Genomic DNA, 12,289 nt, shown 5'->3' on the forward strand with positions numbered 1-12,289 from the left:
GGACCGTTGAGTTCTCAAGCTCTCAAGCACTCGCAACCCAACAGGAGGAGCTTCCGTAAAAGCTTTCCTTGCACAAAGGCCTGCCTTTCTGCAGCCAGCAAAGGGCCGGGCCGCGGCTCACCTGCAGTGCTTGCCCACGTTGAAAGCGCCCACGCGAGGGCCCTGCTGGGTGCTCCACACTTCCAAGATGCCCCTCCGGGGGGCGTAGATCACAAGGAACTGAGCTACGCGGCTGGGGCCCTGAGGGCTGCCGAACGGGGAGAAGTCCGCCCTCTCCGGCACTCTCTCGTGGAGGTCCTCCACAATTTGGATCCAGCCCGTCTGCGCGTCGCGATACCCTGACGACAGAGGAAGGGGAACTCCGTGTTTCCGAGCCCAGGTTGAGCAGAGGCCTTCTGGAGCACACAGCGAAAGCTACAAAAGTGGGGGTGTGGGTGTGTGTTTCTTTTTGTTTTTTGGCCTTCTGTGGCATAGCGAGCTCTTGGGCCAGGGACCAGATGCAAGCTGCAGTCGTGACCTAGGCAGCAGCTGTGGAAATGCCAGCTCCTTACTTAACCCACTATGCAGGGCCTGGGATCGAACCTGCGTCCCAGCGCTCAAGACGCCACCAAGCACGTTGTGCCACAGTGGGAGCTCCAGTATATTATCTTTTTATAATGTAATATCTTAGACAGAAAAGAAGATAATAATAAACACTAAGTCAACCACCAAGTCTTATTAAAACTTAATAATTTGTTATATTTCTTTCTGATCATGTTTCTTCTTTAAAAAGAAAATCGGTTAGGACAGAGGCTTCGTGAGCACCCTTCCCTGAACCCATCCCCCCGATTAAAAAATTCTGGGGAGAGTCTCAGGTTCAGGTTTAAAATAAAAATCCAATGAAGGAGTTCCCATAGTGGCTCAGTGGTTAACGAATCCGACTGGGAACCATGGGGTTGCAGGTTCAATCCCTGGCCTTGCTCAATGGGTTAAGGATCCAGCATTGCCGTGAGCTGTGGTGTAGGTTGCAGACGCGGCTCGGATCCCGCGTTGCTGTGTCTCTGGCGTAGGCCGGCAGCTACAGCTCCGATTCAACCCCTAGCCTGGGAACCTCCATATGCCGAGGGAGAGGCCCAAGAAATGGCAAAAAGACAAAAAAAGAAAAAGAAAGAAAGAAAGAAAAAAAAATCCAATGAAAATAAAGACAAAGGTCACTCTGCTTTCCTGCTACTCGAGTCCCTTGGTGGTACGCAGTCCCCACACCTAAGAAAGAGGCAGCCAGCTCTGTCTCCCACCTGAGGGTGGCCCCTCTCACAGCAACAGACCCTCTCCTTCCAGCACGGGGAAAGACACAGGATGCGCCAGCTACAGAAGGAGAGGCAACAGTGGCAGCACTAAGATGGCCACGGTAGATCTGGACCCGTCGGTATATATTCTGGAAAAGTCTTCTGCGAACACACCCTTGCTGTCATTTCAGAAGAAAAGCACCAGGGAGAAATGATGGATCTGCAGCACTGACACCTATTTCTAAAGACACTTAAACACGTGGCAGGTAAACACTGTAGGGATTCTTTGGCAAGAAGGGAACGGTAGCCTCGGTCTGATCCAGAGTAATTTAATGTCCTCAAATCCATTATTCCCCACAACACTAAAAAGAGACCAGATTGCACCAGAATTGTGGCGCCTTCAAAGTGATCTAAGTTGGCAGTTCTTCCTCTCCCCTTTTCTCTTTCCTAGGATGCAGATGAGAAGGCTGGAGCTTCAGCAGCCATTTGAACCATGAGAAAACCTTGCATGAGGAAGCTACACAGAAGGAGACTGGGGTCCTGAGGATGTCGCCGTGGGGTCACATCAGTCCTACACTTGGCTCTACTGTTGGCGACTAAAGGCAACTCCTGACTGACATGGTTATGGGGAAACTTAAGTGAATGGACCCAAGCACATAGACACAGAAGTCAAGTTAGCAAAAATGGATTTTGAGAGGTTTTGCCATCTTAAATCTGAAAAGACTTGGCATTCCAGATTTGAGAAGCATGTGTGACTCAAGCCTGGCCTTATGAAATGGAAGGAATCTCAAGGGCAAGAAACTGAATTCAGGAATTGACAAAGAAGGTGAGACGTGAAAAGAAGTCCTTAAGGAAGAGGCTGAGTGTCTATGAGCTGGTCAAGCTTAAAGGATACAGCAGTTGGACTAGTGGATCAGTGATGCTGATCTGAGTTCACATTTAAAAAAAAGCAGAAATGAATCTGACTAGCACCCATGAGGACGCAGGTTCGATCCCTGGCTTCGCTCAGTGGGTTAAGGATCTGGCATTGTAGATCGCAGATGCAGCTTGGATCTGGCGTTGCTGTGGCTGTGGTGCAGGCCAGCAGCTGTAGCTCTGATTCAGCCCCTAGCCTGCAAACCTCCATATGCCGCAGCTGTGGCCCTAAAAAGCCAAAAAAAAAAAAAAAAAAAAAAAAAAAGCATAAATTTAAGGATTAAACAGTGTTATATCAACTAGAAGCCGAGGAAAGATAACACGTGTGTTCAACTATTGGGGTAAAAAGCAAATTAACTTTTTTTCTGTATTTTTGCAAGGAAGTACCTTTCCACATCCGTATTGCAATTCCTCTAGTTACATCCAACAAAATAACTCTGCCAAAATCATCTGTTACTGCTGCCAGCGTGTTACATGGAGACAGGCATATGCTTTCACCATGGCGTCTAGAATCTGGAAGTCCAAACCTGATATTTAAAAGAAATGAAAAACTCAAATCAAAGAAATATATAAAAAATGATGAAATGCATTAACAAAACAGGTTGAATCTACTTTTACATAAAGAAATATGAAACTTGTGTGGATTAAGAGTTAATTTATTAATTAACCACACCAGATATTTTGCAATACAAAATGCACATGGAAGTTTTTTCTATTATAAAATAAAAACACCTCAGTTTTATTTCAAAGATATTCTATATAGATGTTCGCAACCTTATATTTTCAGAGAATATCAGGTACAATTATCTTTCCTTGATGAAGTGAGATGTCACAGGAAACAATACCCTTATAGCCAACAGGCAGGCATCTGTCTATTTCAAGTTCATAATTCTAATCTGTTCTTCTTTTCACTAGATTTCATAGCCTGCTGATGCTAACGTGCCTGCCCGACACAAGAGCTTTCCTTCTTCTAAACAGTTACCTATAAACTGCTAAACTGCTGGAGGTCTGTCATCAACCTGATGAGAACTGTGAGTAAAATAAAAGTCAAGAGGCCCCGAGAAAGCACCAGAAGAGCTCATTTTGAAAAAAGTCCCTGAGACAAAGTACTCAAACTTGGCTACATCTACTGGATGCATAGGGCCAGTTGGCTTATATCTTGATTCCTGGGTGATCTCAGAAAATGCGCTAGGTTATAATACTTGTTTTGTTTTGTTTTATTTTGTCTTTTTGCTATTTCTTGGGCCGCTCCCGCGGCATATGGAGGTTCCCAGGCTAGGGGTTGAATCGGAGCTGCAGCCACCAGCCTACGCCAGAGCCACAGCAACGCAGGATCCGAGCCGCGTCTGCAACCTACACCACAGCTCACGGCAACGCCGGATCGTTAACCCACTGAGCAAGCGCAGGGACCGAACCCGTAACCAGTCGGATTCGTTAACCACTGCGCCACGACGGGAACTCCTATAATACTTTAAGATGGAAAAAACACAGCAAGATAATCTTCAACACATTTAACAGATAATTAGTTGAAGAACATCTAAAAAAAGGGGGGAGGTTTCTACTTCCCTCTGTGGTGACACTTGGTATCGGGTAATAAAAAATGATTTAGGAGTTCCTGCTGTGGTGCAGTGGAAATGAATCCAACTAGGAACCATGAGGTTGTAGGTTCGATCCCTGGCCTCTCTCAGTGGGTTAAGAACATGGCATTGCCATGAGCTGTGGTGTAGGTCGCAGATGAGGCTTGGATCTGATGTTGCTGTGGCTGTGGTGTAGGCCGGTAGCTATAGCTCCAATTCAACCCCTAGCCTGGGAACCTCCATATGCTGTGGGTGCAGCTATAAAAAGCAAAAAAATAAAAAATTTAAAAAAAATAATAAACATAGAATCAGGAGCTCCTTCTGTGGCACCACGGGACTGGTGGCATCTCTGCAGCACTGGGACACAGGTTCTATCCCTGGCCTGGCACAATGGATCAAGGAACTGGCAACTGCTACAGAGCACACTCCACAAACCCACATTGAGCCTGAACCACACGACAGGGAGACGGCTGCGCATCAAACAGCAAGTGCACTGTCCTCACGGAGGTCACCTGGAGGACAAAGCCAGTCCTCCGTTAATGACCTTTAGAAGGTCCACAGACTCAGGAAATCAAATCGGCTGAGCACACGAAAAAGAGGATCAATTCAGCAGTACCTCTCCAAAAATACTAAAACGCGAGAAGAGCACGACAGACTTGCCTCACAGCTAATGGGGTCGCCGGCTCAACCTTGGGCTTCTGCCTCGGCACAGCCTCTTCTTCGTGCTTGCTCTTCCAACCGAGCCAACCACTGAAAGGAAAGAAAATTTAGAACAAAACCAGGACTTCTGGCATTTTAAAGTGCAGACAATCAACTTGTAAGTTAAAAATCAAGCGAGACGCAAATTATTATTATTTTAACTGGGATGTCATTACCTGGCAGCATTAAATAAAGCTGAAGTGAGTTTACTTGCCACAGCTAACGCCACATGAGATAACAAGGGCTGGGTGCTTCCCTGAAAAACAGAGCATTTGAAAGAGGAAATGACAGAGGACAAGTATGTAAGATGCACGTTCCAGTGAAATTTACTTTCAAAAGGCAGCACGATAATCACAAGTTTTGACGCCACGGTATAAAAGTGAAATCGCCAGTGGTCTAGTTCACCGTTAGGCTTTCCCTCTTTAAACTGTAATTAAGGTTTTAAATTTAATTTTAAATCAATTCACTTAAATCCATTAATTTAAATGCATTAAACTAGGACATTACATGGCATTATTCTAGCAGGGCTACTGGTTTCTCACCTACTTACACATACAACTGGCTCTCTCCCCTCTTTGTTCACCACAGCTTTTTATTAAAGGAAAAAGATGGTTTGGATAATTCTGAGTAGGGTGCTTTTCAAGTGAAAAATAGGAGCTGCCAAAGCTAACACCTAACTCTCCCCAATTTTAGGAAGCACTTTTCACCACTGCATCAAGCGTAGGTGGCAGCTGGCTCTGTCTTTACAATTCCTCATCCGCTCAGAGCGCTGGCAGGCTGACATCACCAACAACCCTAAGCTGCAGATGACGGCACCAACAGTTCAAGACACCTCAGCTGAGAATTCAGGGCGTCGGAAACCAAGCAGGCCGTCGGTTTTACACCGACTTTAGCACCTTTTCGGTTCATCTGAGGAATGCAGAAGAGAGTGAGCTGAGACTACTTTTGGCTTCCACCGAAACTCAGAAATGGAAACAGCTTATTCTTTCTAGGGCCAAATTACCGCCTCCAGCTTTCAAGAGTGGCAGTCCTCAGGATCGGTGAGGGCGCTCTTACCTCTAAAGCATAGAAGAAGCCCGTGAACGGATTGGAGCCCACAGTGATGTACTGAGACATGGCGGGCGGGCTGTTCTTAATTGCGGCGTTATATCCGCCTATATTGGAGGCAGTCTTCATTTGATCGAAAGGGGAGAGAGTCATGATACCTAGCGATAAAACGGCAACACGTCATCTTAAAGCACCAAAATGACATCATCTTTTTAGATCATCAGATTTTTGTTTCAGCTCCATTCTAAGATGCTAACTGCTAAGTTTTACTTAACAGACGAAAAGTCATTTTTTTTTAATTTATTTTTTATTTTTTTGTCTTTTTGCCTTTTCTAGGGCTACTCCCGCGGCATATGGAGGTTCCCAGGCTAGGGGTCGAATCAGAGCTGTAGCCGCTGGCCTACACCACAGCCACAGCAATTCGGGACCTGAGCTGCTTCTGCGACCCACACCACAGCTCACAGCAACGCCGGATCCTCAACCCACTGAGCAAGGCCAGGGATCGAACCCGCAACCTCATGGTTCCTTGTCGGATTCGTTTTTTTTTTGTTTTTTTTTTTGTCTTTTTGCTATTTCTTTGGGCCGCTCCCTCGGCATATGGAGGTTCCCAGGCTAGGGGTCTAATCGGAGCTGTAGCCACTGGCCTACGCCAGAGCCACAGCAACGCGGGATCCGAGCCGCGTCTGCAACCTACACCACAGCTCACGGCAACGCCGGATCGTTAACCCACTGAGCAAGGGCAGGGACCGAACCCGCAACCTCATGGTTCCTAGTCGGATTCGTTAACCACTGCACCACGACGGGAACTCCCAGACGAAAGTCATTTTTAAAAGCTGTAAGATCAATATCATAAGATATTCATCAGACTAAAATGGCCACCTATAATTCCTCTAAGCTATAAAAGACTACGTAACAAAATTTAAAAAGGAATTTTTAAAAACAGATACATGGTACAAGAAATACAGAGCCCACCAGCATCTCCTGGAATCAGTGCACTTCTTAGAGGTAACAACTGAAAGAGTTTCTCCTGCGGCTTCCCACAAACGCTGTATGTACCTAAATGACAGCACAGCAAACAGACTGACGTGTCTTCCTGTTGTTTCACGTGTCCCCAGCACATGGAAGTTTCCAGGCCAGGGATCTAACCTAGGCCACAGCAGCAACCCGAGCTGCTTCAGCGACAAGGCTGGATCTTTATTAACCCACTGAGCCACAAGGGAACTCCTCTTAATCAGACCTTTATATAAAAATAAACATGAACATAAAATTAAGTTCACGGCACTTTTTTTTTTTTCTTTTTGTAGGCTGGGAGATAAATGAATAGAATACCATTTTCTATCCAATCACTTCTCCTAGCCTGTTTCAATGTTCCAAAGTTTAATTAACAGAACAGGGAAGTAACCCTGAACTGAACTCAACACTTTGGAGTTTTGCAACATTTTTACGTTAGCAAAAAAGTAAAGAGAAATAGAATGTCTACCAATAAGGTGCTTATTACAGATGATAGGCAGACCTCAGAGATACTGCAGGTTCAATTCCAGACCACCTTTGAAATAATGTGAATGCTGTCACAAAGTCAGTCACACGAATATCTTGGCTTCCTAGTGTAAATAAAAATTATGCTTACACTCTATCGGAGTCTGTTAACGGTGCAATAGGATGTCTAAAAAAAATGCACATAGCTTAATTAAAAAATACCTTACTGGAGTCCCCATTGTGGCTCAGCAGTAACAAACCTGACTAGTACCCATGAGGATGCAGATTCAATCCCTGGCCTCACTCAGAGGGTTGAACATCTGGTGTTGCCATGCACTGTGGTGTAGGCTGCAGACATGCTCAGATCCTGAGTTGCTATGTCTGTGGCACAGGCTGACAGCTGCAGCTCCCATTCGACCCCTAGCCTGGGAACTTCCATACACAACATGTGTGGATCCAGAAAGAAAAAAAATAAAAATACTACTACTAATAATAGTTATAAAGTAAAATAAAAATACCTTACTCCTAAAGATTGCTAACTTTCATTTCACCTTTCAGCAAGTCATAATCTTTTTGCTGGTGGAGAAACTGAAATATTTTTAAAAATTACCAGAATATGATACAGAGACACGACTAAGCAAAAGCTTTTGCAAAAATGGCACCAAGAGACTTTCCACAATTTGTACAGAATGCAGTATCTGGGAAGTGCAATAAAGCGAAATGCAGTTAAAATGAGGTCTGTGTTCCATACAAGAAATGCAGCAGTAGGAGTTCCCGTCACAGCTCAGTGGTTAACGAACCCGACTAGTATCCACGAGGATGCAGGTTCAAGCCCTGGCCCCACTCAGTGGGCGAAGGATCCAGCACTGCCGTGAGCTGTGGTGTAGGTTGAGGAGGTGGCTCGGATCCTGTGTTGCTGTGGCTGTGCTATAGGCCAGCAGCTGTAGCTCCAACTGGACCCTTAGCCTGAGAACTTCCACATGCCACGGGTGTGGGCTCCCAAACCCTCCCCAAAGGAAATGCGACAGTAAACAAAGAGACCTGTGAGTCCGGGACCTTCCGCTCGCCCTCAAGACTCACGCGCTTCCTGCTCTCCCGCTGGCCCCCAGGGGCCAGTGCGTCTATCACAGACCCAGACTTCCAGATGGGTTCAAAGGGAACCCCGCCAGGATGGAGGACAGAAAGGACAATGAAGGCAGGGCTTCTGTGTCCCTGTGACCACGGGCCAAAAGCCATCCTGCTCTTGAGGCGCTGCTTCTACTACTCATCTGCGGGGAGAGGAGCTGGCTCAGGAGTGGCCAAGAGCTGGGCTGCTGAGACTCTGCGGCTCATCCTGGGGGTTCTCGTGCCACATCCATGTAAACAGTTTCTCCGCAAACAAAACCACGTTCAACTGCCTATTTCAAGGAGGCCATCTGTCCTCTATTAGGACCTGACAAAATGTAGATTCAGCAAAACTGTTGTGAAAGCCTCTTCATAAGAGGTGGATTAGAAAAGGGCCACACAGCGCCGGCAAGACAGCATCCATTGGTGAAGACATGTCTCTGCACAACCATACACGTTACCACACGTGCACACACACAAGCACGCCTATGAGGATGCTCACCACAAGGCCACTGCCAGGTGTCTCTACGTGGTAGGAGGGAGGGATACTTTTTCCTTTTCTCTTTGTATGTTTATGGACTCTCTGAAAACTTTAACAAGCAGGTACTATACTATTAAACAGAAAAAAATACACATAATACTTTAAATGAGCAACCTCTTCTTCTCTGGCCCAGAAGCCCATCACTTCTTACCAAGATGATGACAGGGTCCCTGCTGCACCTAGTTTCCGGTCTTGAACTCACAGTGCAACCCCTAAAGCTTCACTGCAGTGATTTTCCAACAGGCTATGTGCTAACCCCATTCTCTGGCTCAGAAGTCTTCACGGACTCAGCGAGCTGGGAGACAGACAGACATCCCTGGGCGCACAGCTGACCAGCCCTTCAGAATCTCACTCCTACTTCAGACTGGCCGGCTGGCTCTCAGTGTTTCTCCAGCACACAAGGCACTGCCACCTCCGAGCCTGGGACCGGTTAGCTAGTGTCGCCTCCTCACTTGTTCTCTGGGTCAAGTACTACTCATTCTTTCGACCTCGGGCTGAGGTCAACCTTCTCCTTCCTGACTCCCTCGGTGCTGGGGCTCTGCTCCCACACCAGCTGTCCATTTGTCTCCCATATTCACTGCTATGCTGAGGAAGCACAACTGTTTTCAGGTTTCTCCCAACTAGGCTCGTGCTTCCTCAGCAGAGACCACATCTTTGCATCTCTGATTTCCTGATACCTCCCACAGTAAGACTTCCAGGACTGCCTGCAAGAAGAAATCTGCTTTTATCTCTACTCCGCTGGTCTAAAGGTTACCTTTTTAAAAGTGGTTAACTACCTGGTAATTACAAGAATTTATTCATCTGCGCAAAAATTAAGTCAAATAATAAGTGACTGAAAACTGTACAGGACTGCTGCTAGGGCATGATTATTGAAACTGCGACTGTTTTCTCAAAGACGTCAACTGATGATAATCTCTAAGTCTGAACCACCTTCCAAATGTCTCACTCAGGGCAAGGCATTTTCTTTTTCTATTAGAATAAATAAATCCACACTTCTAATAAATGAGATACGTCGATCAAAAAGTATAAGAAGTAAGGTATTCCCCTTGTGGCTCAGCAGATACGAATCCGACCAGTGTCCATGAGGATGCGGGTTCGATCCCTGGCCTCGCTCAGTGGGTTAAGGATCCGGCATTGCCATGAGCTGTGGTGTAGGTTGCAGATGTGGCTCAGATCCACCGTTTCTGTGGCTCTGGCAAAGGCCAGCAGCTGTAGCTCCGATTTGACTCCTAGCCTGGGAACTTCCATCTGCCATGCATTCGGCCTCAAGAAGCAAAAATAAATAAATAAATAAATAAAAAAGTATAAGAAGTAAATTCCAAAACAACTGGAACTGGTAATGCTTACCAATACTAGCATGATCAATAATTGTGTCAATATCTTGGAGGCCCCATTTCTTATAAGCTAACGGTGGTGGCTGTATGTTCTCATTTCCTGAGGCTGCAGCTGTGAAAAATAAAAATGAGACAATCCAAACTTAACCATAATGGAGAAAATGAAGTTTTATCCCCCCCAAAATCATCAAAAATGTACTTGATTTATTAGTCTAAAATTGCAACTAAAAATAATGAGGCCAGGTGATGTAACTACGCATAAAGTAAGACTTGACTCAATCAACTGACTACCGAGACAATGCACATAAAATGCAGCCATTAAAAGACTAAGCTGGCTATCACAAAAGATTTTGGAACCCTCAAAGAATTTAGACAAGACTATTAAAAATTCTAGACTATTAAAAATCAAGGTGAATTCGGAGTTCCCTGGTGGCCTCGTGCTTAAGGATTCGGTGCTATAACTGCTGTGGCTCAGGTGGCTGCTTGTGGTGCAAGTTTGATCCCCTGCCCAGGAACTTCCGCACGGCAAGGGTTTGGCAAACAAACAAACAAACACACCAAGGTGAATTCAAACTTCAATTGAAGCTAAGCAAGCAATCTTTCCCCCTGGAGAAAGACAGTGGATAAATCCTGGGAACAGCAACCAGTGCCTTAGCGAAAAACTAAAAACCTGGTGGTTCCTGGCAGAACACAGAGAACAAGGTCTCTAATGCAGGCGACCGAGGCCAGGCTCGAGAGAAAGACGTGCTAACAGCAACAGCACTGCCCGAAAAAATGATCAAAATGCTGCTCATCAACCTCGGCATTTGCACTCAGTGGGCAACTAATGAAAAGAAAGGCAGCAGCTATACCTCCTGCCACAGGTTCATATACAAGGTCCCATGTATCAGCACATCTTCAAGCTAATATTAGAATACAACTGGACTCTGGCTGTTTATTCTGGAAGCTGGAATAGCCAGAAAAATACAATCCTCTAAGTACTTCAGATGTGAAAGTAAGGCTAAGAAGAGAGTGCTTTCCTATAATGTGAAATAAGTCATAAGAATTTGCAGCCAAGGGATCAGAATTATTTTCAGAGCAACTTATAATAAGAGGGCTTATTTATTTACTTCCTAAGAGAGAATATGGCTTTGTACATGGCAAAAGAAACAGAAATTCAAAAATAGGAAAAGTGAAATGTCTGATGATACCAATTATAACATAATCATCTAGCGCTAGTTTATTTTATTGACAGAATGGTTACCTACAGAAAACGGCCAGTCTCTTTGGGCATATAGATTAATGGTGACTTTTTTTTTCCTTTGAGGACACTTCATACTATTTTCCATAATGGTTACACCAATTCACATTTTTCCTTCTTTTTTTTTTCTTTTTACAGTTTGCCTGTGACACATGGAAGTTCCTGGGCTAGGGGTCCAATCAGAGCTGCAGCTGAGACCTATGCCACAGCCACGGCAACACTGGATCCAAGCTGCATCTGCAACCTATGCCGCCTCTTGCAGCAACACGGGATCCTCAACCCACGGAGCCAAGCCAGGGAAAGAACGCACGTCCTCACTGAGACAACACTGGGTCCTTAACCCACTGAGCCACAACAGGAACGCCAATGGTGACTATTTTAAATGTCCCCAAGAAAACAAAGATGGAAGGCTAACTTTATACAACTTAAAAGACTATGAATCTAGGAATAAAAATTCAAATTCTGACTTGATAGAAAAGCATGCAGTATTAAAGAAGCAGAGAACCAAGACTTCAGAGCTGTACTGATCACATCGACTTGCTAAAAAGTGAAAATTTTCTCCTGCAAATGTCACATGCTGCACTCTTCCCCTTTCCTTTCTGTCTTACAGTTTAGTTCTGGATTTATGAACAATCCTCATGAAGTGGATAACGTGAGTTTAACTCTATTTTCAGAGAGCTGTCTACATCACTTAAGAGTTAAACTTTGTTCGCTTGTTTTAGGACCATTAAGGCTCCTTTACCCAAACCCAGAAGAAAATGGGGGTAGTCCCCACCAAACTGGGATTTTCACCGATTTTAAGGCTTTTTGTTTATATACGTATTTTATGGGCATGCCTGTAGCATAAATGCAAGGTCCCAGGCCAGGGGTTGAATCTGAGCCACGGCGGTGACCTACGCCTCAGCTGTGGCAACACTGGATCCTTTAACCCACTGCACTGGGCTGGGGATTGAACTTGGACCTCCGCAGTGACCTGAGCAGCTTCAGTTGGATTCTTAGCCCAATGAGCCACAGAGGCAACTCCATGGTCCCATATTTTAACATCTTTAAAACTGGAATCCGAGTTCCCATCATGGCGCAGAGGAAACGAA

General features: G+C 45.4%; 1 protein-coding gene and 1 non-coding gene across 11 annotated transcripts in view; both read right to left on the reverse strand.

Moving 5' to 3' along the window:
- Window positions 1–12,289, reverse strand: part of RAB3GAP2 (RAB3 GTPase activating non-catalytic protein subunit 2) — a 93,565-nt gene that overhangs the window by 35,511 nt on the left and 45,765 nt on the right. For 8 of the 10 annotated variants that reach the window (XR_002336185.1, XR_002336189.1, XR_002336188.1 and 5 more), the window contains 6 exons: window positions 9,972–10,070; window positions 5,513–5,661; window positions 4,633–4,712; window positions 4,418–4,507; window positions 2,568–2,707; window positions 122–338 (listed from right to left, as the gene is read on the reverse strand). Coding sequence is in view for 4 of the 10 variants with exons in the window: in XM_003130506.5 (XP_003130554.2) it covers window positions 122–338; window positions 2,568–2,707; window positions 4,418–4,507; window positions 4,633–4,712; window positions 5,513–5,661; window positions 9,972–10,070 (775 nt within the window). In the remaining 6 variants the exon portion in view is untranslated. Of the gene's footprint in view, window positions 1–121; window positions 339–2,567; window positions 2,708–4,417; window positions 4,508–4,632; window positions 4,713–5,512; window positions 5,662–6,559; window positions 6,741–9,971; window positions 10,071–12,289 lie in introns of those variants that run through there. The other 2 variants (XR_002336190.1, XM_021064327.1) reach the window with 2 other exon arrangements.
- On the reverse strand, window positions 6,795–6,874 carry MIR664 (microRNA 664). The gene has a single exon (NR_038547.1). It is a non-coding gene; the product is annotated as a microRNA 664 (primary transcript).

Source organism: Sus scrofa, chromosome 10, assembly GCF_000003025.6.
Source record: "Sus scrofa isolate TJ Tabasco breed Duroc chromosome 10, Sscrofa11.1, whole genome shotgun sequence".
Taxonomy (NCBI): domain Eukaryota; kingdom Metazoa; phylum Chordata; class Mammalia; order Artiodactyla; family Suidae; genus Sus; species Sus scrofa.